The sequence below is a fragment of the Drosophila erecta genome, unplaced genomic scaffold, assembly GCF_003286155.1.
Source record: "Drosophila erecta strain 14021-0224.00,06,07 unplaced genomic scaffold, DereRS2 tig00000055-arrow-pilon, whole genome shotgun sequence".
NCBI classification, from domain to species: domain Eukaryota; kingdom Metazoa; phylum Arthropoda; class Insecta; order Diptera; family Drosophilidae; genus Drosophila; species Drosophila erecta.
Window position 1 is genome coordinate 5,576,676 of NW_020825200.1, and position 26,369 is coordinate 5,603,044.

At 46.5% G+C, this 26,369-nt stretch overlaps 6 protein-coding genes across 9 annotated transcripts; 2 read left to right on the top strand and 4 right to left on the bottom strand.

Annotated features, from left to right (window-relative positions):
• Positions 1–35: 35 nt before the first annotated feature.
• LOC6540604 (carbohydrate sulfotransferase 11) lies at positions 36–3,605 on the bottom strand. Of its 2 annotated transcripts, XM_001968754.3 has the most exons (4): positions 3,390–3,605; positions 2,054–2,618; positions 1,936–1,991; positions 36–1,790 (listed from the first exon to the last, which is right to left on the bottom strand). In XM_001968754.3, the coding sequence occupies exons 2-4, from the start codon at positions 2,551–2,553 to the stop codon at positions 1,015–1,017; spliced, it is 1,332 nt and encodes a 443-aa protein (XP_001968790.1). In that variant the 5' UTR covers positions 2,554–2,618; positions 3,390–3,605; the 3' UTR covers positions 36–1,014. The 2 variants fall into 2 exon arrangements, with proteins under 2 accessions (XP_001968790.1, XP_026834426.1); XM_026978625.1 differs by lacking the exon at positions 3,390–3,605 and having other exon boundaries at positions 569–1,790; positions 2,054–2,685.
• Positions 3,606–4,558: 953 nt separating this feature from the next.
• Positions 4,559–15,518, bottom strand: LOC6540721 (nuclear receptor coactivator 6). 2 transcript variants are annotated; one of them, XM_026979759.1, is made up of 6 exons: positions 14,691–15,518; positions 13,479–13,659; positions 12,106–13,416; positions 7,299–11,984; positions 6,675–7,178; positions 4,559–6,617 (listed from the first exon to the last, which is right to left on the bottom strand). In XM_026979759.1, exons 1-6 carry the CDS (start codon positions 14,703–14,705, stop codon positions 6,556–6,558), a joined length of 6,759 nt encoding a protein of 2,252 aa, XP_026835560.1. In that variant the 5' UTR covers positions 14,706–15,518; the 3' UTR covers positions 4,559–6,555. The 2 variants fall into 2 exon arrangements, with proteins under 2 accessions (XP_026835560.1, XP_026835559.1); XM_026979758.1 differs by having other exon boundaries at positions 13,479–13,662.
• Positions 15,519–15,942: 424 nt separating this feature from the next.
• Positions 15,943–16,664, top strand: LOC6540623 (cytochrome c oxidase subunit 6C-1). Of its 2 annotated transcripts, none has more exons than XM_001968756.3 (3): positions 15,943–16,019; positions 16,238–16,411; positions 16,477–16,664. In XM_001968756.3, exons 2-3 carry the CDS (start codon positions 16,242–16,244, stop codon positions 16,538–16,540), a joined length of 234 nt encoding a protein of 77 aa, XP_001968792.1. In that variant the 5' UTR covers positions 15,943–16,019; positions 16,238–16,241; the 3' UTR covers positions 16,541–16,664. The 2 variants fall into 2 exon arrangements, with proteins under 2 accessions (XP_001968792.1, XP_026835562.1); XM_026979761.1 differs by having other exon boundaries at positions 15,964–16,084.
• A 166-nt stretch (positions 16,665–16,830) lies between these two features.
• Positions 16,831–17,652, bottom strand: LOC113564153 (acylphosphatase-2). Its single transcript, XM_026979760.1, has 3 exons — positions 17,330–17,652; positions 17,008–17,134; positions 16,831–16,945 (listed from the first exon to the last, which is right to left on the bottom strand). Exons 1-3 carry the CDS (start codon positions 17,391–17,393, stop codon positions 16,831–16,833), a joined length of 306 nt encoding a protein of 101 aa, XP_026835561.1. The 5' UTR covers positions 17,394–17,652.
• A 2,154-nt stretch (positions 17,653–19,806) lies between these two features.
• Positions 19,807–20,334, top strand: LOC6540667 (protein Turandot M). Its single transcript, XM_001968758.3, has 2 exons — positions 19,807–19,885; positions 19,948–20,334. The coding sequence occupies exons 1-2, from the start codon at positions 19,863–19,865 to the stop codon at positions 20,318–20,320; spliced, it is 396 nt and encodes a 131-aa protein (XP_001968794.1). The 5' UTR covers positions 19,807–19,862; the 3' UTR covers positions 20,321–20,334.
• Positions 20,335–20,519: 185 nt separating this feature from the next.
• On the bottom strand, positions 20,520–26,122 carry LOC6540697. The gene is made up of 5 exons (XM_026979324.1): positions 25,304–26,122; positions 21,737–22,808; positions 21,523–21,675; positions 21,278–21,461; positions 20,520–21,214 (listed from the first exon to the last, which is right to left on the bottom strand). The coding sequence occupies exons 2-5, from the start codon at positions 22,415–22,417 to the stop codon at positions 20,883–20,885; spliced, it is 1,350 nt and encodes a 449-aa protein (XP_026835125.1). The 5' UTR covers positions 22,418–22,808; positions 25,304–26,122; the 3' UTR covers positions 20,520–20,882.
• Positions 26,123–26,369: the final 247 nt, after the last annotated feature.

Consider the following 26,369-nt stretch of genomic DNA (forward strand, 5'->3'; position numbering starts at 1 on the left):
ACAACGGAAAAAGTTTTGAAAATTTAAATTTATTTAGAATAATATCGTGTTACTTTTCGATTCTTTGTTATCATTATTCGAAATACAGTATAAGTATAATAATTAAATATTCTCTGTCTTCATAATAAATCCTTAAACATCACATGAAAAGTTTTTCTGTTGGGTTTTCCATCTTTTTTTTATAAGTTTTAAACACTTTCCTTCCGTTCTTTGGTATCATTTTCATATAGGGAAATCGAATATTTTCCGCTTTTTTCGTTAGCCTAGGAAAAACGTATCTAGTCCACAAAAGTTATAGACTTAGATCAAGACCTGTTTATAAATTTCGTTAATATATAGGTATATGTAATAACTTAATAATAGTAAGTACCATATGTTGTGGTTGTTGAGGGCTTGGTATTTGGGATTCGGTTGTAAATACGTGTAAATACAGAATTTCATTTGGTGTAAGACGATTTCTCACTTTCTGGTTGTATAAACTCGCCAGCCTTGCCTTGAAGATTAGCGTTTGCGATATAGGTAAAGAGGTCTGTATATATCGTTTAACTATATAATATATCGCTTTTCTTGTGGGTCTGTGTGTGTGTGTGAGTTTCTTTTTTTTTTCGTTTGGTTTGAGAGTGCATCTGTAAATTGTAGGTACTTATAAACTAGCTACAACACAACACATGCCACGCCATGTAAAATTGTAGGGTATCGTGTTCGAATTTTGGTGGCTGAAAAAATCCATCAAAATGCTAAATCTTCTAACTAAGTTTCCTTTCGGGTCGTTACTTCGTTACATCGCTTGCTCGTTTTTCTTTGGCATTATCTAAGAGAGGTCAAGAGTGTTTTTTTTTTTTTTCGTTTTTGGAAAACGTTGATTTGGCCATAAACTTTTTTGGTAGATTTGTTAGCTTCGGTTGGGTTCTGTTTATCGTGTGAGAGTGTTTTCTTGTCTGTGGTTTGAGTTTTCGTGTAAAAAGGTACATGATAAGATTGTTTCACGACTGATCGATCCCAAGCTCCTTGACCCTACGTCGTCTGACCTTGTGTGGAATGGCCAGCCGAAGATATCGCAGGTGTGGTACTGGTGGTTCCGACAGCCGGCACTCCGGATGCGGATGTGCTCTGCTCCAGGCTCCACGGATGCACCATATCGTAGTACCGGCGATAGTCGTAGTCAAAGAGCTCGAAATCGATGCGATATATCTTGAGCAATTGGTCCAACGTTGAGCGGTCGAGATCGGCGAAGTATCGCTCGACCAGGGCCTCGGATTTAATCCCACTTCGCGCTTGGTTGCCAATCTTGCGCTGCTTTCGCTGCGGCAGCTTGCCCAGTCCCAGGAGCAGCGATTCCAGGCCCGCCTGCCGTATTATGAACTCCGAGTCCCTCTGGAACGTCTCCGTCTTGCCAATGATGGTGAAGTTAACGCTGCAGGGCGTGCAGAAGCTATAGACTGGCGCCCAGTGCTCGTCGAATCTCTTGCCCGCCGCATGCTCGGCGATCAGGAAGCGCACGAACTCCTCGAAGGTGGGTCCACATCGCGGCCAGGGACCGCCCAGATTCCGCTGCCTGTAGCGATGCACGATCTTGTTGCCCAGCGCCTTGTAGAAGGTGTTCTTGTTGCCCTCCAGCTTGTTGCGATAGGCACTCAGGATCCGCTCGAAGGGATCGCGCACGAAAAGGAAGGACAGGGCGCTGGGCAGCAGCTCCATCAGTTCGCCCAGTTCCGGGCGGGGAAAACGCTTCCTGGCCAACTCCAGTGGCTGCGTCTCCGTTCGCTGCAGATACTTCACATCGTAGCCAGCTGAAAATCCATATTACAAAATTACAAAATACTCTTAGGAGGAATATTGGACCAAGTCAATCAAACTCCATGCCAAGAAAACAAAGCGTAAGTGTAAGAGATCATATTTTACATTTTAATTATATACATTTTAATTATAACTCACCTAGTATATTAAAGTAATACATCCACGTACTACTGGCCGCCTTGAAGACGTTGCACCTAAAAGTAAACCGAAAAGGGTTCAGAAAAAGGAAACAAACTACAGACAGGATGCCACCAACCAGACGAGATTGTTGTGGCCAGGTGAGACGAAGAACTCCCAGGGATTCGGTGGGTACTTTTCCTGCAGCTTATACCGATCGCAGACGGCGGCCAGATGCTCGCTCCTCCTCTGCAGCTCCCGCTCCGTGCGACTGTGCAGCTCCTCGGAGTACTCATAGACGGGATTCAAGGTGGTGGCCGGCGGCAGCGGCGGCGGAGGAGCTGCTGCCAGGGCGGATGAGCTGCCTGCACTGGCATTCCCCCCAGCAATGGCCTTTCCCTGCTCCAGCTGCTTGGCCAAAATCCTCTGGCGCTGCAGCTGCTGCCGCTTCAGCTTGAGCTGCTGCTTCGAGGGCTCCGAATCCGCCTCCAGTTCCGCGGCCGTGGCCCGCTCCCGGTGCTCGTAGGCATTGAGGGATTCGCGGAAGAGGAAGGCGAAGTAGCACAGGCCCACCAGGACACAGGCGCCTATCTTCAGATAGGTCTGCAGGCGTCGTCCATAGCGCAGGCGGATGAGCATCTTGCGAATCTACCAAGGATTCCTGCAGCGATCTCGCTGCATGATCCACGGATAGGCGGTGGTTTCTAGAATGTTTGGAGCTATTATTATGCCTCGGTATTAGGATGTTCAAAAACTTGAATCTTTTATTATCTCTTATCATAAGTTAAAGCTTTGAAGGGTTCAATCATATATTATATATAATATAATGGTATGATATATAAGATATGATATATGATATATGTAGGTTTAAGCCACAGATGAGTATACTTATTGATATACCCCCTTCCCGTAAGTACAATCGTAGAGTCCGTTTCGGATTCTGTTTTGGCCAAGTAGCGTGCATTAATTTTCCAGCCCTCCTCCTCATTGGCGCCTTTGGGCAGGCGACACTTGTTGGTGTGTACACACCAAACGACACCCTCTGCCACATACATACGCACATGCAAGCATTCGGGCCAACAAACAGGCCAACACACACATTCCGACTTGGCAAACTACGTCATCGTGGAACCAACACAGACGCACTTGAGCGAATGAAAGTCTCGGAAAGTAGGACGTCATCCTTAAGCGTCAACATGGCCAGTGCAATTGCTGTTGCTGCAAGTTGCCTTCGCTGCTGCAACGCCAGTTGCTGGCTAATGTTGCCATGGGGTCACTTGTGGCCAGGACTGGGAATTGGCCGCTGATAGCTGCGCTGGCACGAAGGCCCAAAGTATTCACGGCACCTCGGAGACCACTTGGCCACGCAGTTAAAGCTGAACTATCTGGTAGTTGGCACATCTGTGCGTTTATTTCTGGCTGTGTCCGGGTAGTAATCCCCCTGTAATCCTTGTGCAGGATATGGCTAAACTTACTTTGAAGCGCGGCGGGCGTTGAAATATTTATCCTTTGCTTTTGGGGGAGCTCCCTGTGTATACTGAAAGCCTACGGCTGCCCGCCTCTCCGCCAGCCCCCTCCTTCACCTGGGGCCGCTCTGTTACGTGTTGCTCGTGGCTCCGGGGAATCCTGCTGCCTGCTCCGCTTCTGCCGTCCTGCTCGCGGCGGCCACTCGCTCTCAACTGCCAGTCGGCGGATGGCCGCAGCTGCGGGTCCCTGGTGTGCCGAGCCAGCTTTCCTCTCCTCGGAAGCCGACAATCCTCGCCAGGCGCCGGCGCAGGGAGAGCGCACCCACTGGGGGACACTCTCTGGAGTTGGGAACGCTGCTCACTGGCCACCGGGAAAAATCACAGGACCTGCTGGAATCATCAACGGATGATTTTGGGTAATTTGAAATAATTTCAAATTGATCAAACGACACAGCAAATAATACGTAAAATATTGGTAACAGAGTTACAACTTCCAATTGTTTAATTTAAATGAAAATATTTATCAGTTTCTCACATTACTGTTCAACTATATATTCTTCTGAATCCGAGTTTTAAGGTAGCTTTTAAAAAAATGAGTTTTCAAAAACTCAGCTTCCAATTCCCGGAAATTCCAAAAACGCCATTCGTTTATTTTTTGTGTATATTAAATCTTTGTATTTTTTTCTTTTTCTATAAATATTTTACTTTAAAGTACAAACAAATTAATAATAAACTTCTAATACTACGTTTTAAGACACTTTCGTTTTTTGTTGTTGTTGTTCATCTTGTGTGGTTTGTTTTAAATATTTAAATATATCATTTATTTGTTTATGTGTGTTGTTTGTTGCCTGTTTGTTTACGAAGCGGTATATAAATTATTTATACGTTCTATACAACATTTCCATTAACGTGTTTTCTGTGCTATCGGGCTTATTGCAGTTGGTTGTGTTGTGGCTGTCCAAAGTGTTTAAACAAGGTCCACTAAATATGCTTCAGTTTTCGACGGGTTCGCCTTTTGTGTTTATCAAGGGGCCGTGGATGGTGTGGTATGCAATTATGGATTCGGGTTCTATATACGTTAGTTTAGCGGTTCTATATGAATATATGCAAAGTTATGCTAGAGGGTTGGGTTTTACATACGCTTATGCTTTGTTTTGCCTTGCTTTAAAGTAAACATGTACAAAGTATCAAAAGAATTATTTTATGTAGCAATCATACAATATATATATAAGGTAATAATAATATTGAACAATATATAATGTTGTTTTTTGTGTGTTTGTCTAGCGCTTTGCCTTTGCTTTGCTTTGCTTCCATTACTTTACTCATTGTTTTCCCCTATTTGTTCAAGTTCAAATAACATTTAGCAAAAATAGAGCCTGCCTTATATACAATACAACTTTTTGTTTGTGTGGTTTGTTTTTCACGATATCCCATTTTCTTATGTGTTTTGCGTATGCAAAATATATAACGTTATATAGTTCTTTTCACTTTGCAAAACGACAGATACTAGACGACTGATTCTCAATATTCTCAATATTCTCCACTCATTTCTCGTTATATTTTTCGATCTGTTTTTTGTATTTTTTTTTTTTCGTTTTTGTTTTTTGTAGGTTTTTGTGTTTTCACTTTTCTGGTGCTTGGCCTTTTTACATTTTTGACTAACTTATTGCATAGGTTTCCATGTGCATATTGGTAAAGAATTCGCGTTAAGATTACTGTCCTTAGGCTAGAGCATTTAAAACTAAAAAACAAATTTTCGAAACAACGCAAGCTTACGGAAACTAATACGCTATATATCTGTATGTACTGTACTGTATTCGTATGTTAAAGGTTACAAAAATATAAAACCTAATGTAAACGTGTGGTCTGCTCTGATCTGCTCGATCCAACGGATCAGCTTCTTATAGACTTTCGACTGGGCGCAGCGCTTAAAAGTAGGACAACCTAAACCTAGAAATGTGTTCATGTTGCATCGTGAAGTATTCAAATATTTACAGAGCGGTCCATGGAAATAAGATTTCTCTTGTTTGTTTCAAATTTCAAATAAAACTATGCATGCGTGAGAGTTTGTAGATGTTTTGCAGTTTCGGCCAACTATACTATGTTAGTGTTTACGGGAGCTTCTCGAATAAGTTACTCAACTAATTTGTTCAAATTTCATCTTCTGAGCTATACATTAAATTGCCTGTTTCACATGACTAGCAAATCATTTCCAATGGGTGCATTTTTGGGGAGTAATAGCAGTGCCAGATGAGGGCGGTGGCGGCGGATAAGCTCGGACTGAGGAGGCGGAAAACAAAGTGTAAACAAAGGCGTAAATCGGCGCTTGCAACCGTCCGTTTGCGTTGTATGTATGGGTGTGTTTGTGTGTGTGCATGTGTGTATGTGTATGTGTGTGTGAGAGAGTGTGTCTGGGTGTGATGTTGCTCGCTATGAGACGCAACATTATTGCAACTTTTGGCTACCACTAACTATACAAAATAATCCTCAACGGAAACTAGGACTAAGAACTACAAACGTAAGCGTTCGGTATCAGTGCGTGTGATATATACAAGTAGCCGTCCGTAATCCTACTTCACTACGCCAGCTGCGGTGAGCTGCTGCTGGCGGAGCGCTGCTCATCCGCCGTTGTCGCCTCACTGGCGAACTCTTGAAAACTCAATCCCAGATCGTTGCTGAGCTGTACGATGTTGAGCACGTCGCCGGCGTCGCGCCATGCCTGTTGGTGTTTAGTCGCCATGCCGCTGACGCCTCCTCCTCGTGCACTATCACTGTCGTCCTCCTCGCTGAGGATGTTGTTCAGGCACAGGTTAAACTCATCGTAGTCGACAAAGCTGGCGCAGTCTAGGGCCGTGGCGTTGGCCAACTCCGGCATCAGCACCTCATCCACCTCAACGTCCGCGGCACTGCTGCTACTGTGGTAAGACAGCAAATGATCGGCCTCCTCCATGTAACCGCCGGCTGCTCGCGCCAGATTCTCATATTCGGCCATCTCATCACCGTCCTCGTCCTGCGCCTGGGCTAAAGGAAAGCTGCTGCTGCTGATCTCCAGCTGTTGCTGCTGCTGCTGATGCGGCTGCTGTTGCTGCTCAAAGTCTTCGAATAGCTCCAGCAGATCGTCTTCGTGTGCATCGCTCGGATGGTTTAAGCCTTTAGCCAAGGCGCAAAACTCTGGTCACTTGTAATCACGCGACGTTCTTCTCCGGCGTCCCTCGGTCAACATGGACTCGCCAATGACTGCAAAACGGAGTACGATTAGCTCAGTTGAGCCAAGATTATTCAATATATTCTCACCTGCACTGCGGGTCTTTCGCCTGGCTTCCGCGACACTTTCCACACTGCCGGCACTGTTGGCACCAACTGCTGCTCCCGCCTTGCCAGGTGTTCCCTTCGGCTCTGCCGCGGCGGCGGCTGCTGCAGCAGCTGCGGCTGCATTGCTGCGACTATAGATGATCTTGTTGGCTGCCGCACTGGCTCGCACGCTTCTCCGGGTGCCGATCTTCTCGTCCGTGGGCGAGCTGGCCGAGTTGTTATTGGTGGTGCTGGCAGCCGCTGCGGTGGCTCCCCGTGTTGCATGCACCACACTCGTGCCGCTGTTAACTTGGCTGGTGGTCACCACAGCACCGCCTGGCATTGTTGGCGTGGCCGCTGAGGCGGGCACAGCACTGGGATTGTTGGGTGTGCTGCTGTTGTGATTGTTGTTCGCAGCGGTGGTGGGACCAACTGGCGCTTGAGCTTTTCCCGATCGCGGTGTTCCAAGGGCAGGTGCGGAAGAGGGAGCATGGTTGCCGACCGTTTCTGTTGGAAATAAAATCATTGATTATTCAAAAGACACTTTCTCTTAGCGGTTTGAATTTGCAATTTGCTAAGCACCAAGATTATTGCCAAATCAAGATAAAAGGATCAAAGTTCACTTACTGTTCTGCGGTGGTTGTAGCTGCTGTGCATTTCGTCGCGTCACGTGCTTCTCTACTCCTGCTGCTGCTGCGGCATCGGCAGCTTCGACCTGGGCTTGTTTGGAGTTGCGCACCTTGCCGGCCACCTCGATCAGCGGCTCATCAGAATCGGAGGACTCGATTTCAACCTTCTTCGGCAATCCCGCGCCGGCATTGTGATCTGCAGCTGTTTCTGCTGCGTTGTTATTGGAGGTGCCGGTGCTCACCCTCGGCCGCTTTATGTTGTTCTCGCCCAAGTCGGCACCATCGTTACTGCTGCCACACTCGGATTCCTGGCGCCTTCGCTTGTTGTTATTGTTGTTGTGGTTGGGAGTTGGTGTGACCACGCGAGGACTGGCGGTGGAGGAGGCGCGGGATAGACTCTTGACGGTGGTAGGCGTGTTGGCTGCACTTGCCGCTGGGGCTGGAACTCCCGTGACAGTTGTGGGATCAGGACTTGCTTTTGGCGCATCCAGGGGACTCTCCAGGCGACTGCTGGCCCGCGTCCTTATTCTCGGCGTCTCACCGTCTACCTGAGCAGGTATTTCAATAGAAATGGGTTGCAGTGATGCTGAAGAAGCCTCGCTCTGAGCCTTTTCCTGCAACTTCTCCTCCGACTTGGGCTCGACTTTCGGTTCCACCTTTACCTCCACCACTTTGGCTTCCACTTTAAGGGCGCTGGCTATCGGTTTAATCGCCGGCTCCTTCTTAATTGTAAGCAGCGGTGGCATCTCGTCCAGCTTCACCTTGATCGTCGGTGGCTTGCTCTCTGTGAGTTTCTTGATGAGATCATCGTGTTCGAGTATATGATGTTCGCCGTTCAACTTGATGCTACCTATGCTACTGGTGTTCGTGGAGGCTGTGGTCACAACGGTTGCAACTGTCGCTGCTGGCAGTGAGCTCTCCAGGCTATTCAGGAAACTACCACCCGCAGCACTGGCACATTCGCTTGTCTCCTTGATCATCGATGAAACAATGTCCTCGAGATCATCGGGAAAGTCACCCTCCATCTTCGCCAGAGCCTTCTCGATCTCATCGTCAGCCTGCTGCTTTTGCTGCTGTTGCAGGGAACTGGATACGGTTAATGATGTCGCTACAGCTGTCGTTGTTCCTGCTGGCGTTGAGCTGGGAGTGATCACTGGTGCTATCACCGCCGCGGATGTGGTTGTGGCGACTGCGCTCGTCTGTTGCTGCTGCTGCTGCACCATCGTCACCGCCGCCTTGCTCACTTGGATTGGACTGCTGGACGAGAGTTGATGAGGACTCTTTTCGGACAGGGCGTCCATGGACTCAATGCCGCTGTCCTCGCCGCCGCCATTGTTTCCGTGACCGGGTGTCCCACTTCCATTGCTGGCGGGTGAGTTGCGCAACGTGCTGGGCAACGCAGCCGGCGATGAGGTAGAGGTGGTGATTATGGATGCGGAGGAGGCCGTTGATACGGAGGATAAGGTCGACAGGGTGGCGGAAGAGGAGTTCACTGTGGCCACCACCACGTTATTGACCGTGGTCATCGGTGGCATGGCCACTGGCAACTTTCTATCACAGATCAGCTGAGTTGTTTGCGTAGTGGGCGTCGACGATGTCGCTAGTGTTGCTGTGGCTGCTGCTGCTACGGCTACTGGGGATGGGTTTATGCTAGGAGCCTGCTCTGCCGTGACCTGCGGTGTGACCTTTGTTATCTCCACACGCTTCAGGGTCGTCGCACTGGGCAACATGGTTACGGCCGCCGCCAGTTGTCGCTGCTGTTGCTGCTGCTGTTGTTGCTGCTGCTGTTGCTGCTGTTGTTGCTGCTGCTGTTGTTGCTTCTGCAGCTGCAGCTGTTGCACGGCTGTGATGTATGGCGGCGGCTTATGGTTTTTTGTCATCGGCTTGCCACCCACAATGGGTGTTATGGTGGCGGCAGTCTTAATCGGATTCTTTATCGTCAACAGCCGATTGTTGTTATTCCCGCTGTTCACATTGTTGTTGTTATTGTTGCTGTTGATGGCACTTAGTGTAATGCTGCTGGGCAACGAGGTGGCTATCTTGCTCAGCTGCTGCTGCTGCAGGGTGGTGGACGTAGGCGTTGTTCCTGTGTTGGTGGAACCCACTATCAGCTGTGGATCACTGAGGGATTGGGCCTGCGCTTGAGCCTGGGCCTTGTGCGCCTCCACAATGGCACTGATCGTTAGACCATTCTTGCCCGCCACAATGGTGGTGGTCTTTGTGGTTGTGGCTACTCCGGCTTGCAGTTGTTGTGGCAATTGTGGTGGCGCCACTGTCGCCGTCGTCTTCTGGATCAGTATGGGCAATCCGTTGACATGGGGCGGTGGCGTGAGCTTGGCTTGCTTGTTTTCTGCTGGGTCCATAAGCAATTGCTGCGGTGGCTGATCGCTGTAGCTGCGCTTCAGTTGGCGCTCATCAGCACCGGCCTCCTGGTTCTGGACCTTCTTTCGATCCTTTCGCGTGTTCTTGACCACCACATGGTTCTTTCCACGCAAACGGATCTGCAGTGGAGGAACACGTGGTTCATTGGGCCCCGGGACATTTTGCTGCTGCTGTTGTTGTTGTTGAAAGTTGCTATAGACCGGATGGTGTTGTTGTTGTTGCTGTTGAAGCGGCTGCTGCTGTTGTGGCTGTTGTTGCTGGAGCGGAGTAGGTTGTTGCTGTTGCTGAAGCTGAGAAGGTTGTTGCTGCTGCTGATGTTGCTGTTGGGTTATCTGCATTTGAGTTTGCTGCATTTGTGGCTGCTGCTGCTGCTGTTGTGGTTGTTGTTGTGTCGGCAGAGCCAACAGTTGCGTCTGCATGGGCAACTGTTGCATGTGATTATTCACCACAATGGTCTGCTGCTGCTGTGGCTGCTGGTTGATAATAATCTGTCCCTCGTAGCCGGCTCCCGCTGCCGGCGTAGTCTCCACCTTCTCCAGTTTCAGTCGCAGCTTTATCTTCTCCTCGGCCGCCTTCGTCTTGGCATTGCCCTTCGCCCGTTCTCTCTTCTGTTTTGGCGCGGCCGTGGGATCCTTGGCTTTGCGCTCCTTGACTCCCTGTTGCAGCTTGCCGCGCAGCAGATTTGGCTTGGCCTTCTTGCTGGGCGCTCCACCTGCATTGGCTGTCACCGATTGGGGCGAGTTCAAACCAATCAACGGCGAACTATTGCTGGATCGTGGCGAATTATCACCCGCACCGAAATTGCTATGGTTCGCCTTCGACACCGGCGTTTTTCTAGCCCTGCTGGTGGCTGATTTGTTCGATGCCAGGGAATCGCGCGATCTTTCTTGATCACTACTTATACCCATGGGATGCTGCTGCGCGGAATTGGAGTCCTCCTCGGAAAACAGATTGCTGGGCAGAACCATATCGTTGGCGGGGTTGAAATTGAAACTGCCTAATCCACTGTGGCTGTTGCGGAATTGCGCCTGGCCAGTTTCCTCTTCAGCCTCAGTCTCGCTATCGTCGCTGGCCATAGGTTCCATATCGCCGGTATGTGGATTAATGATAAATTGCTTCTGGGGAGGTCGCTGTGGCTGCTGCGGATGCTGGACTTGCAATTGGGACTGCTGTTGCTGCTGCTGGCGTTGAACCATCTGCAGCTGTTGTTGTTGCTGCTGCTGCAGTTGCAGTTGTCGCTGCACCTGTTGCTGCTGCTGGCGCTGTTGCATCTGCGGCAATTGCTGCTGCCTCTGATGTTGTTGCATGATCAATTGTTGCTGCAACTGTTGTTGCTGCTGTGGTTGCTGCTGGTAGGGCATTTGCATCATTTGCGGCGTCTGCTGTTGAGGCTGCAACGGCGCCTGTTGTTGTTGCTGCTGCTGCTGTTCCAGTGGCGCTTCTTGCAACGTGTTGAGAGCGTCTCTCATGTCAACCGCCGATAGATTGTCCTCGATCAGATCCAAGTCCAGATCCTTGGCGTCTTGCAGCAGAGATTCTAGCTCGTTCTTATCTTCCAAACTGAGTGTGGAGTCCAGATCACAGTTCAAAGTGGGCAACAGGGCGTCCAAATCGTTTGTGGTCAGGGCATCGAGCACGGAAAGCGATATTAAAGAATCGACCTGACCAGGAGCCTGACCTGCAACCTGTGGCTGTTGAACCTGACTTTGTTGTTGCTGCGTCGGCAGCGCAGGAGGCGGCAACTGTTGCTGTTGTGGCTGCTGCTGCTGCTGTTGCGGCTGTCCCGGCAGGCTGACTTGCTGCTGCTGTTGCTGAAGATTGTACTGCATCTGGTAACGCGTGAATTCCTGAAAACTACTCTTGGTGGCCGAGTCCATCGGCTTATTGATCCCGGCCAGCGGCCAGCGAGAGTTGGCTGCCGCCTGATTGTAATCTGGTGGTGGAGCTGCAGGTACGTGTTGATTGGCTGGCATGATTTGTACAGCCATTTCGCTGGGAGCAGTAGGTCCAGGTGTTGCCGCAGGCGACACCATCTGCGGCTGCTGCTGCGCCTGATGATTGGACATCAGCGGACTGTGCATCGAATGGTGACTGGAGGCGGGCGAGAGGGCGGGTCCAAGGGGCGAGGCTCCGCTCATGAATTGCTGTTGGGGTGACGCTTGCGGCATGGACAGGCCCATGAGCCGCTGCTGTTGCTGTTGCGGATGAGGCGGCGGAGGAGCCAGCGGCAGTCCGCCGGGTCTCAGTTGATGTCTTATCTGTTGCTGTTGCATGGGACTCATGCCCATGTTGTTGAAGCAATCTGTTAGAAGGGAAATATACAGGTTAGAAAAAAGTCTATGCCTATGCACGCCTTAATAACTTTGATGGTCATCAAAAAGGCATGTGACATCAAGTCGTAAAGGCATTAAAGTGACGCTTACCGGGCGCAGGCTGATACTGTTGCTGTGGTTGCTGCTGGCCCTGTAATTGCTGCTGCGGTTGCATGAATCGCATCTGCTGTTGGCGCTGAAGTTGCTGCTGTCGCAGGGCCACAGCCTGTGGCGACATTTGCTGATGTTGCTGTTGAAAGCGAATTGGTGGTCCTTGCTGCTGTTGTTGTGGTTGCTGCTGCTGACCCTGCTGCTGTTGCTGAGTATACAAAAGATTGCCATTGCCGCTGGGACTGAGCATGGCCTGCTGATGTTGTTGTTGCTGCTGCTGCAGATTCCGCATCACCACGGGCGGCGGGCAGGGAGGAGCCGCCGCCTGGGGCGTTGTGGGTGAGGAAGGCACCACCGGACTCAGTACGTCACCCATGAGAAAATCGCTGGGCGTCGCAGGACCGGAGGATCGCATAGGGGAGTTCATCATCTGCGCTCCACTGGGGCTCATTCCAATCAGCGGCGACTGCTGCTGCTGCTGTTGGGGCGACTTGAGCTGGTTCGGATTCGACATGCCATTGCCGTCGTTCTGCAGCAGATTCACAAGCAGCGGCGACGATATGGCAATGTTGTTGCTGCCCGTCGACGTCGCCGTAGGCAGCGGCGGATGCCCAAGCGGATGGTTCAGCTGGCTGGGTGCCGTCACAATGGCTGGCTTGGCACTAGCGCCCGCTATGGCAATGGGTGAACTGACGCTGCTGGCCGTGGCAGCACCCAAACCCGGATATGGCGGCGGTGGTGGCTGGATGAACTGAGATTTGCTGCCGGGCGGCGTTGGTGCAGCTGGCGTTGGCGTTGTGGGTGTCAGCTCGCCATTCTGAGGTGCCTGCTGCGTTTGCGTCTTCAGCACCTTTAGTGTTACATTTGGCGGAGGAGGTGGCGGTAGGGGCGGACCCAGGCCGCCCGCCTCTCGACCTTGCAGCACTCTCGCCTGACGCATGCTCTCGAAGGGAAAGTCCCGCGTGGTGGAGGGAGATGGTAGCAGCAACGGCACCTTGCCCTCCATGGGGCACACGGTATTGGGGGATTTGAAGACGGCGGGTGTCACGGCCACCTGCTGCTGCTGCTGTTGTTGCTGCTGCTGCGTGGTCTGGAGGGGCATCTTCTGAAGTCCAAGGCCCGCCGCCGCCGCTCTTCTTTGCTGGAGTGAGATTGCATCGTTTTGGGGCTGTTGCAGGATTCTCTGCTGCTGCTGTTGCATAAAGGCGGAAGCCGCCTTGCTCGTACTGGGGCCATCGAATCCCGTGGCCAGCAGACCACTTTTGTTGCCGGAAAGCGAGCCAGCCGCCTCAAGTGTCTCGTTTACATTATCTACGAGAAGGGATTACCCAGGTTAATTGTTTGTTTAGAGGGCATTTGCTAATACTACTCACCCTTGGTTATCTTAATATCTTGTCCACCAACTTTTAAATTTATCACAGAATCGCCCTCGAATTGCACGGACTGAATGTTGAGGGCGCGCAGCTCCGGATTTCCATCGTTGGCCAGCTGGCGCAGCCGTTGTGCTGCGTCCCAGGGTAGCGAGACCAATATCCGCACCAGTGACGGTTCAAGCTGCTGCAAAGTGGCACACATGTGAGACATTTTGCAAATTTACAACATTTAATTAACATTTAAGGAGCCGTATAGGAAGAGAAAGAAGAAGAGGGACAGTGAAATTGCTGGCGATGGCCAGTATTTGTTATCGATATCTATCCAGCGAGGGTTTGCAGCCCTGGTTCACGACACGCAAACATATAAACACCAAATTTATGCGAAAACACAATTCTGAACCTTATTTATAAGTTTCATTTACCTTCCATAGCTCTGTCATGCTTGAATGTATTTATTTCTTATATATTTACTATATTATTTGCATTTCTCGTTTTATTTTTGACCCTGCGGTCTCTGGTGCAAGAGAGGGATGGCCATAGTGCACTCATTGGAAATTCCAACAACAATTTGTTTCGACAACAGTCCCCAAAGATAATATGCTTGAATTGAGTAACCCAAAAGACATTTCAGCTGACTGCATTTTCCACGCGCGGCGGCCCAAAAGGGGGCGGGGCAGCTGGTGCCCACAGGTTGCATTTTCTCATGCGTGCGTGCGTTTTCCATTTCTCTCTGCGGAACGTGTTATCGATACCCCGACTTCGTCGCCATTTTTCTTCTTGGCCTCTTGGAAGGCGGTGCGCTGGTGTGTGTGTGTGTGCGTGAGCTGGGTGGGCAAGTGTGTGTGGCAGAGGGAAAAGGTAACCAAAATACTTGCTTGGAACTAAGGCAGGGGGTAAAAAGGGGGCGGCTGATTAATAAAATAAAAAAAGGGGGGAAACAGAAAGAGATAAAAAAAAAAAACACGGGAAATGCGAGATTCTACACACTTAAAACCAACCAATTAGTTCGCCCTTTTCGCCGCCTATTGTTTTTGTTTTTATCCCCGTCTCTGAGTGCGTGGGTGACGCAAGTGTAAAATGAGCAAAAGGCAAAAACAGACAAAAAAGAAAAAAGAGAAAAGGGGGGAAGAAGCCCACTTGAAGTGCAATAATCGCAAATCAGCTGTTCTGTTGCGCTCGCTTAAAAAGCGAAACACGATAAACTCAACTCACCTGTTTAAGTGGCATATCATCACACGACAATCGCACGCGTCGTAGGTTTAATTGGTAGAACGCTGCTCAATTCTCGCATTTAGCTTTCGATTGACCGCCGTGGCGTCCTTTGGATTGGAATTGTTGAACCAATTGCATTTTAGGCATAACACTCGATGGCTTCGGTTTATTGTCTTTCGATGTATTCCGCATTCAGTTTTTAACCTCTGCGACTTGGTTTTTGGGCATTTTCCACTATTATTTTTTTTCTTCTCCCCTTTGCTTATGACTTTTTTTTTAGTAGTAGCCTCACCAACACACACACACATGCACTGCAACACACACACTCACACACGTGCGGGGCGCGGATACGGATTTTCCTGCGTCACTTTTCAAGCGCTTTTCCTGCTGGGAATCTTGCCTGCCCGCTTTTCAATTACTGTTTAGGGCAAACTGTATGCATTTGGGCCCCCACTGTTCTCCATTTCACATTTGCTGGCCAAATAGTAATGCCTGTTTAGCGGAACTCGAAAATTTTCACGCATTCGGGCAACCGATTTTCGGGGGCTTAATTTCACACGGTTCGATTGTGTGCGGGCACTCGATAAACGCACTGATTGCTGTCGAAAGATTCGCGCTTGCTTTTCAGACGTCAATTGGCGTTGCAACGAGGCGTTTATCCTGTTTATTTTGTACAAAAAACTTCGTAATTATTAAATTTCCACGAACAATAACAAGCACACAGTGGTAGCCATTTTTATTTTCCAGCCGGTGTTGCCAGAAGATCGAGGGCCGAAATTCCCTAAATTTTCCGGCATATTTGTGGTTTTCAGGGCTGCGAAGTAAGTTGCATTGGAAATTTTGCTCAAGCAGGGTTGTCAATTGCTTGGCAATCTGAATTTAAATTAAATAATGCCACAGTGTAATATATATACAAATGATTAAGATTATTTTAAGATCGTATCTTATTTTCGAGCATGTGAAGTAAACATAAATGTTAAGTAAACATCTTTTAAAAAGGTTCAATATATAATTTCCATTTATGAATATCTATCCTGCTTAGAACTGCAGATTACAGCTGAGCTCATAGCATTAAGATTCAAAATTAAAGAAAGGTTTTACTTAAAATATTGTGTCTTAGGTCTGCGGATTAAGCAGAAAAGAAGAATTATGCAAGAAATTATGCAATCATATTGGCTAAGTACCGTGTTAAATTTTAATATAATTTTTTAATTTTCATGTAACTAATCGATAGTTTTGCGAATACTGCCACCCTCACTGAACGAACGATAGTATTGAATAGAACTTGAGTTAGGTTCCATCTCTATCTCTGATTCTGAAATTGCAAATGTGAGTACATAACAAGGTTTTTCTTTAATAAAACAAGTTTCAAGGGTTTTTGGACTACAAATAAAGTAATTGTATACCACATTGGCAGACCATATTAAGTTCATAAGTTGCTGGGGAGAATTAAGTAGTTGCTATGCGTTTTATGACAGCTGCCTTTGAGCACCTTACGTAACTACCGAGCAATATAATTGATTTTTGTGATTTTTCATCCTTTTCAGCATTATGGCCAACACTCCAGCCACCTCCTCTGCCGGACCCGTGCTCCGTGGTCTCCACAACGCCACCATCAAGCGTAACCTGGCCATTTCCCTGGGACTGACCGCTCTGGTGACCGTCGCCTACAAAATTCTGGTCAACGATCCCAAGAAGGCCGCGTACGCCGACTTCTACTCGTAAATATAGCTTACATATGCCATATGAGCCATCCATTGATCTGGTTTATCCCTTATCGCTGCAGGAAGTACGATGCCAACAAGTCCTTCGAGCGCATGAAGGCCGCCGGTCGTTTCCAGTCCTGCTAGGCTATGTTATCCGGAACACAAGTAGTCTAAGTCAAAAGATGTTGTAGAGCAAGAGTTGCGCTTCTGTATTGAAAACTAAATAGATTTCAGTCTACGTATGTGCACGAAGGCCTTTTAATTTGGATCTATGTTGTATTGCTATCAAGAGTTGGAGTGATTAACAAAATGTGAAGACAAATTATGATTATATTCTTTATTATTTACTCGTATTTACAAACTTAGCCAAGTAATGCACAAAACAAACACACAAAACTATAAGGCCGCACACCGACTGCGGTCACGGAACACATCTAAAACCTAATGGCAAAGTCCTTGTAGTCCAGTCGGCTGAGGTTGCCCTGGTTCCGGACCTCACAGCGATCGATTTGGCAGCCGGGAGAGCCCTCAGTGGACAGCCAGGTGATCCTAAGAGGAGATTTCATCGGGAATATGAGCGTGGAAAGTGTAAATTATACGGGGTTACCCACATCTTGTCCACCTCCTCCTTGGGCCCCTGCATCTTGCCCACAATGGTGCCCTGTTTGCTGTTCTTCACCCAGCCAGTAATTCCCGTCTTGGTGCAGCGATCGCGGGTGTCTTTCGTGAGATTCAGGCCTGCCGGTTGAAAAAGCAGAGGTATTTGTTTTATATAGTCTAGCGCATGTGGAATGGGGCGTGAAACAAAGCCAAGGACAGTTTGGGGCCCCAAAAGTAACTAGCTACTGAAAGTTTATTTTTAGGCAACCAACTGAATGAGCTGTGTTATGCCTGGCCCTCGATTCCCGATTCCTATTGCCCTTGAGATCGCACCTTGTACATGTCCATAGACCTCAAAGTCCAGCGTCACCAGCAGTCGGATATCCGGAATGCCCATCTCGATCGACTTCGCACTTTACCAAATGCGCACGTTGGTTATGTAAATTTGGCAGCAAACTGCTCGATTTTTAAGATTTGCCTGATTTCAGCACTTTACTCGCACTTGAAATTGGTTTATTTTCTACAAAAACTGGAATCCCCAATTAAGCATATATATTTTTTGAAAAATATTTTACTCGGAGCGATTTTTTTCCGCCGCGATCGCTAGCTTGATTTTCAGCAAACCGTCGCAAATTTAAAACTAAAATGCCAAGTAGCATATCAATTGGTTTCTATTTTGCGTTTTCGATTTTGTATTTGCGTATTTATTTTAGCCGCACATTGCATTCTGCCTCTTTCTATATGTTTTTGTTGTTATTCTAGAGAAGAAAATACAAATACAATTTGGGAATCTTTTGGGACGGTCACAGATAGTTGATTCTGGTGGTCAGTATCTGAAATTTGGGTGCGCTACAGGGGTTATTCGAGAAAGATCTTAATTAAGTGGTATGGAAAAAGTTCTAGAATCTGAAAAAAATCAATATCTATAATATCTATAATCTGTATATAGCATCAAAATCGTAGGATTCGGTTCCTTATTAGACATATGTATGACTGCATATTGTTCAATTTGGCAATAAAATGGTGCATTTTCGTCGCGTAAAGAAAACTTATTGATCCGAAACAATGCACAGACTTTGTTTCTGGGACCCCGTCGATTTCGCTTTCTAATGCACCTATATAATGCACCTATGAGAAATGTGAGGAATGACAAGTTCATAGCAGGCGCATAAGATGGGCCCTGAGACTTTTATAAGACCAGACGACAAGTGCAGTGCTTTGTATTCTTCTTTAAAGAAAGGGAAATTTATCTATGCAATGAAGAATAGTACGTAAACTACGATGTATTTAAACGAATATTGTCCTTGTATAGGAATTCGTCCTCGTAGATAAGGAAAGCGGAAAACACAACCCAGAATATGAAAATTAGGGGCTATAAATAAGTTTGAACACATTAAGATAGAATGCTATAGTCGAGTTCCTCAACTATCAGATACCCGTTACTCATCTAGTGGAAGTGCAAACCAGAAATTTCAACATTTCCTGGAATACCGGTAGAAATTGGGGAAAAGTAATAAAATGAAAAAAAAACTTAACAATTTTTTAAAAGTGTGGGCGTGAGAGCTTTATGCGATTTGTGGGCGTTAGAGTGGCCGTGGCAACATTTGGAAACAAACTTGCGCTGCGTCATTGTCTCTGAAGCTGCATGCTTAATCTCAAGATTCTAGCTTTTGTAGTTCTTGAATAGGATAGGAATAAGATACAGAAAAATTACAAAAAAAATTAAAAAAATAAATTTTTAAATTTGAATGCAGATGTTTAGAGAATTGTGCCAGAAAGATTTAGAGGTATGCCACTTCAAAATCCGATTAAGATAAGTTGAGTTATGATGTTTAGAACTTCAGCTTTATGACGTTTTTTTACATTTTTTGAGTTTCTACAACATCATACATCAGAAAAATTACAAAAAAATCTTAAAAAAATTAATTTCTAAATTTGAATGCAGATGTTTAGAGAATTGCGCCAGAAACATTTAGAGGTATGCCACTCCAAAATCCGATTAAGATAAGTTGAGTTATGGAGTTTAGAACTTCAGCCTTGGGGCATTTTTTATTTTATTGAGTTTCTACAACATCATTCATCAGAAAAATTACAAAAAAATCTTAAAAAAATTAATTTCTAAATTTGAATGCAGATGTTTAGAGAATTGCGCCAGAAACATTTAGAGGTATACCACTCCAAAATCCGATTAAGATAAGTTGAGTTATGGAGTTTAGAACTTCAGCCTTGGGGCATTTCTTAATTTTTTTGAGTTTCTACAACATCATTCATCAGAAAAATTACAAAAAAATCTTAAAAAAATTAATTTCTAAATTTGAATGCAGATGCTTAGAGAATTGCGCCAGAAACATTTAGAGGTATGCCACTCCAAAATCCGATTAAGATAAGTTGAGTTATGGAGTTTAGAACTTCAGCTTTATGACTTATTTTGCATTTTTTGAGTTTCTACAACATCATTCATCAGAAAAATTACAAAAAAATCTTAAAAAAATTAATTTCTAAATTTGAATGCAGATGTTTAGAGAATTGCGACAGAAACATTTAGAGGTATGCCACTCCAAAATCCGATTAAGATAAGTTGAGTTATGGAGTGTAGAACTTCAGACTTGGGATATTTTTTAATTTGTACATCAGGGAAATTTCTTCGAAATCTACGTAATAGTAAACTCAAGATTAAAAGGGCTTACACAGCCTAACCAGCAATCGTTTTTAAAATTATTGAGAAACAACAGTTCTTGGAATGCAAACAAAATAATTGTTGATTTTGCATATTTTAAATGCTTATGATTAGTGGAAGAACGAGTATAAATATGGTTCGAATGCTCAGCTAATTATCAGTTTCAAGTTTGAAAGCCAAGCCTGCAATATGAATCCTGCAATTTACTTGAGGTAAGTGAAAGGATTTCCCTTAAAATGGTATCTACATTTAAATATAATAATCTTTTTTTAAGCTGCCTTGTGGTTTTCTCCCTACTTTTGCTGGGGAAAGTAAATGCTGAAGACGACGATGAATTTCGTACAGAAAAGCAGCGCTTACTTCGCGTGTATGGTGATTCTTCGGTTGATGAAGCCACCAGATACAGGAACGTCGACGACCTGGTCAAATTCTACGACAAGTACTCCACTCTCCTTCCTTGGAAACCGGATTTAACACAACGGGCCCAGGATCTCTTGAGGCGGTACAAGGAGGAAACCGCTCGTGCGGTTTTGGTGGATGGTGCTCCGGCTCAAGGCGGATTCTGGCTGCCCCTGGTGAAGCTACTCATTGTCCAGCTGGGCGTTGAAATTGCCTCCGAAGGATTCAAGCGAGCTATTGAATCTTAATCATTCATTGTGAATCAAATTAAATTGGAAGTTTATTCAATATCGTGTCAAAATATGTAAATAAACCTTGAGCATTTCAAGTTTTGTTTGTCCCTTCTTTTTAAAATTTTCTATTTTAAAAAGAAATGGCCTTCAAGCTCTTAATAAAGTTAATAATACGCCCAGCCGCCCTGACAAATATTCAAACTTCCCATTTTGGTTTGGTTATATATTTTATATGTAGTATTTACAAATTAATTTATTTGTTACTTGCGATATATGAAAATACCAATGTACAATGTTTATACTCGTAGTTGAATCGTTATCACTTAGCTAAATGTGAGTGGGTGAGGTTGCCTTCGTCACCAGGTTAAGGTTTGCAAAGCAAACCTGCTGTGGAAAATGCATACATACTTAAAGTCTAGATACGTCGATCCTTAAAATTCTGTACAGTTTGGGATTTGCGATCGGGATAGAGACTACATCTATGGGTAATGCTAAACAACTGACTCTTAAGTAAGCTCGATACGATTAAGCATAGGCGATTACAACTAGTTTACCAGGATGCCAGGAATCCGGATCCCTAAACGATCTGCACGGCGGCATGTGGCTTCTCGATGAGGCTGCTCTGCGCCTCCTTGTCCTTCTCCGCATTCCGGCCCAGCGAGACGTGCTCCGGCTTCAGATAGTAATGCGGCGGCGGAGGCTGCGATGTGGCCTGCTGGCCGGCCTTCTTCCGGCGCTCGCGGAGGAAGTGCAGCCGCACATAGTTGATGGGTATATCGACGCTATCGGCGCCCACGCCCTCTGCGTCGATAAACACGCCGCGCACCAGGATGGAGTTGGCGCACTTGAGGGCAGCGAGGAGCAGGAACGGCACGATGTGAGTCAGCCAGAAGCTCAGCAGCTTGTTATCTGAAGGATACCGCAATAATAGTAAGAATAAGCTTAAAGAGATGAGCCTAATATATTTCCCACCTGGATACAGATACACATCCAGCAGATTCCAGATACCGCGCCAGGCATTCACAGCCCCAAAGAAAGTCATCAGATAGTAAATGTCGCATATGATCAGCTTGAGGATTCCGCTGATCCGACGACAGACGTACCGCATCAGTGGATGAATGAGGAACGTCACAAAAACCGTCAGATATCCAATGAGCTATACAAAGAAAAGGGACTTCAAGTACTGGTTATGGAAAGGCACTAACAGCGATCCCTACCAGCGAGCCCCAGGCCGACTTGGCCTTGTCCGCCGGGAACAGCAGCAGGTCAAAGATTCCCCAGACTCCGCGCCAGGCGATGACCACCAGGGTGCCGATCACAAAGACCGAGAAGAGGGTGTCCAAAATGTATAGGCCCGGTTGATGAAACCCCTGAAGAGTGCCAAAGTTAGAAAGCCCCAACTATTATTTTGCACTTGGGCATACAACTTACGGGTATTTTGAACATGGTGTCCACCTCGAAGTAGTCGCTCTTGTGATCCATGGTCACAGTGTAGGGAGCTGCACCAAGGTTCCTCAGTGTCCGTGTGGCCACCAGGAAGATGAGTGCGATGCCCGTCACCACGGACACAATGATCAAGGAGTCCACACTGGTCAGCCAGTCGCAGAGCAGCCAGGCACCCCGCCACATATTCACGCACACGATGCCGAATACGGCCGTATAGAGTCGCGATACGGCGTAGTATGTGAGCCGCCTCCGGTCCGGATGGATGTGCTCCTTGAAGAAGTTCTGTGTGACTGTGAAGAAGAAGTGCCCCAGTCCGCCGATCAGAAAGCTGGCCATCGCGGACAGCGGCAAACTTTCGGGAAATAGATAGACGAACATCAGCTCCCAGGTGCCACGCCAGTAGGCGATCACACAGGGAGCCACCACCAGGCAGGACAGCATCATGTCCAGCAGCTCGAGCAGAAGCTCATGGAGATCCCGGCGCGGCGTCTCCGCCTCCAAGCGCTTCTCGCAGGCGGGTGAGTGTGTGGCATGTGCGTGTGCTGGTGGCATGTGCACTGGATGGAGGTGCTGCAGGAGCTGCTGATCCGACACGGATACCGATCCATGGCAATGAGATTTCTGCGGCCTGCTGGCCGCCAAACTGCCCTTGTCGGTGGGCAACATCGCGGTTTTAGATTTTGCGGGCTTTTTAAGGTCTCCTCCACCTCCTCTGCCTACCTACTCCTCTGTTAATTCCCGCCAATTATGGGCAATTATCACTCCGGATATTTTGGCTGGGAGCGCTCCTGCTCGCTGCTCGTCGGCGGCTCGGATGTTTTTGAAATGGTCAGGTAACTAAATGCATTCCGCAACCGGTGTGCTCTGCAACCGTCACCGCCGCTGCATCGCCGCTGTGGTGATAATAATCTGGCACTGATAATTAAATCGTCTATCTGCGAACCCCTCTCGATCTCTCCAGCGTCTGGCCGCAGTTGCATAATCCGCACTAGCATTCGCATCCACTGTCACATCCACATCCACATCCACGTCGAGGTTGGCGTTCGCCGTCTGGAATCTAGGCGAGTTATATGTATTAAAGAACAATCATCAAGCCCGGCTCCTTATCACTAATTCCACCGACTTAGATGCCGGCTAGAGTCCTAATAAGTGCTTTATAGTCTTTTTTTTAGTTTATAGACCAAGCAGCTGCAGTGATTGTGGGCTTATCAAAATCCAACGCTTTCCAGTATTCACCGACATCACCAAGTGGACCTTAGGCGCACTACATGTGTCTAAGTTTTGGCATTAAGGCAGGCTTACTATGCAATCGAACAGATAGCCGCTTTGATTTACGAAGCTGCGCACATTAATTGAAACCTTAATTAGTTAGTCTGTTTGATTTGCGGGACATTGACATTGACACTGGGAAACCGAATGTGTGCAGCTTAGATTTTAGTTTATAATACACTTTACGCACTACAAACACCTGGAGAAAACTTTCCCTGTGACTCATAGTCATCATGGGAATCCTTTATGATGGCGGCCTTATATGGGTGGTAAAGTCAAGCCCATCGCAACAGCGAGATATGAAATGCCAGCACACTTGTTTGTTTGCCCATGTCAGATGTCCCAGATTTTATGGAGATCACCTGAGAGAGCCGGGCTCTTTTACTGATAGCTCAACGTCAATGTGACAATTGTGCGTTGAGTGGCCTCTCCACGCGGCACTTAAGTCGCCCCCTCGGACTTATCTCAAGTGACTTAATAGATCCAATTTAGTGGCTTTGATTAAACGCGAAATGCCAGCGAAAGTGATGTCCACCACACGACAGGGCATCGAAAGTGTCGTGAGGAGTCTTGAACTTGTGCCACTTGAACTTGCCACTTGATGTGGGCAGGTCAGGGCTTCGAATAATCGTGACTCTCAAATAGATTACACATTCGCTGAACTACGCGGTTTATTCCCTTTACAAGTACCCAAAGAGCAATCAAATTAAAATTTATCAAATAATTTTAAATATCAAGGCCCATGTAAATTCTTGTAAAAAGTGCAAAAGAAATGACGTCGCTTAAGTAAAAGTAATTTAATATATTATATAGTACATTGAAAAGTTGCTATATCTTTTTCTAAATGGTTCTTCTTTGTACGTTTTCTAAAAATAAGTGCTCTTTAATGAATCCTACACAGATGCCATTTATAGTCTTTTGAGTATTCAACAATTATGCACTGGCAGTGACTAATTAGCAAAAGTCCGGCTCGCTGGCCCCTTGAAATTAGTGCAGGATGTTTGTGATTTTCGTGTTTTGCTTGCCGATTCGTCTGCGACGGCAACGCGGCGTATGCGCGATAATTAAACACACGACTTGCATGGGGCCGCCGTCGAAGGTCCAAAAGCGGGATTTTCGTCGGATCCACTGAGGCTGCTGCTGCCATTGCTGGCTGTTTGGGTCAAGCTCATTCGCATTTAAATCTGCTGGCTAAATGGACGACCCACTGGGCGACTCATTGCGCCCAGCAAGACTTCCTCGTTTTGGGGGTTTCAGAGATTGATGGAGGGATGCTTGTAAATTGAGATCAGGGATCTGTCGGAATCGGGGAATCGGGGAATTGGGGAATTCGGCAATTGGGGAATCGAGGGGGCTTGGGAATTTTCAAGTTCAAACTCCCCAAGTGGGCCAAGTGACGTGCCGATGCGATGCAAATGCACATTGTACTCCAATTATGCGAGATAATTGACAAAGAACGGGTGACAATTCAAATGCAAAATTGGACGCTGCGACTGATTCTTAATTTTCGCAAGGTTCTTGACAAGTCCCAGCCCCCAAGTTACGACTATAATTAGTTTTGCCAACCCAAACGAGCTGCAAATATTACCCGAGCAATATCTGTTTCTGTGCAAAGATATATTATGTAGATAACTAGATAAGGTCCGCCAAGCTATCAAATCCCACGGAATGCCGCGTTTTATTTGGATATCGTTTAGTGTTTATGATCTTTTATGATAATTTGCCTTTGACTAATTCGAAGCGTTTTCAGGTGCGATAATGTCCAGACTACATCTCGCCTTTTGTTCAGTATTTGCTCTACACATTATCAGCTCCTAAGTGCTCTTTTTATTTATGCTGTTTTTCACAAGTCGAATAATCGCAGCTGATCGAGCTAATTTATAAGTTTGACGGCCACACAATTACTTGGAGATTGAACAAACATTTATGTATATTTAAGCGGTTTTTTTCGTAACACTACAAGCTTACACTTAGAATCAAATACTTTAAAGTCAAATAGTTCTAGAGTGCAGTATTTCTCAATTATTACGATTAGATATGCTAATCAAACCAAAAAAATAATCTTTGTTTATCGGTTATTTCCTATCAGCTATCGTTTTCTAAAGACTTGCAGTCTAGTTTGAAAATAAATACAAGTAGAGTCAGTATAAAAAAAAGATCTCATAAATTCACTCGTTTTCTTTTCGGATTCCCTTATTTCAAACTGAAATCGATTTCTAGTCAAACTTCAAACTATTTTGCGCAATATTACGAAATTTAACGATTAGATTCGAAGTGACTTACATCGGAATGGTTGTTTCTTATCAGTTATCGATTTACAAATATTAGAAAATTATATATTTCGAGCGAGCGGAAAATGCGTGGACAGCGATAAACAAATAACAAACGCGACCACACACACACAGCACGCACACACACACTGGCAAAAGCACACTATCACACTCACAGCTACGTTGGACTACAATAAATTTGTGCAAGAACAAAAACATGGGATTACCGTTTAAAATTAGCAGAGCTTGCTGTTGCTGATTTTATTATTATTATTATTTTTCGCTGCTGGGTGCGTAAGTCGCCAGCGCGAAAGAGGGAGATACAGCAGTTATTCAGTGGCCATAACTGCCATCACTTTCACAACAATGCCCACGCACACACACCGGAAGTGATCGGTTTTTATCGAATTGCTTCGATTACTATTTGCTTTCGGTTTCGGTTCCTTGTTTTCGATTTCGTTCGATTGCGACCGTTCGACCGTTAGACCGTTAGACGTTGGCCGTAGATGTTGATGCTCGAATGCGCGTACGCGACTTCTGGCGCTACTATATATATGCCTATACCCGTAGAAATTGGCTAAGCTCGGCCGCACTCACACACACACACACTCACAGCAAGGCACCCACAAATACTGACACAGTTGCAATCTAGTTTGCTTGTACGGTGGTTTGAACTCGGCGGACTGATCGCTCTGATCGTTCTGATCGCTCGTCAGTTGCCGGTGGCCGCCGCTACTAAACTGGACAACTGTGGTTCCGGGGGACTCGAACTGGGGAACTGCGTCTGATTTGGGTCTCCGTCGCGAACTGAGTGCCCCAAAAGCCCCCAGCTCAAAAATCGCCACAGCTTTGCATCCAGTCCCCCCTTTTATCGAGTCGAAATCCGAGCTTGAGCATGTTTGCCTTTTGGCGAAATCAGATTTTGCAACCAGTAGTTTGGGATTTTCTTCTTTTGCCCGAGAAAAGCGAACTATTTTGTGATTTTTCAGAGGTGGCAAAACTATTAGAAAAAATGTATGATGTATTTATATTTGAAAATATTTTGAAAATATTCACCAAGAGCTTTCTTTTCAACGGCA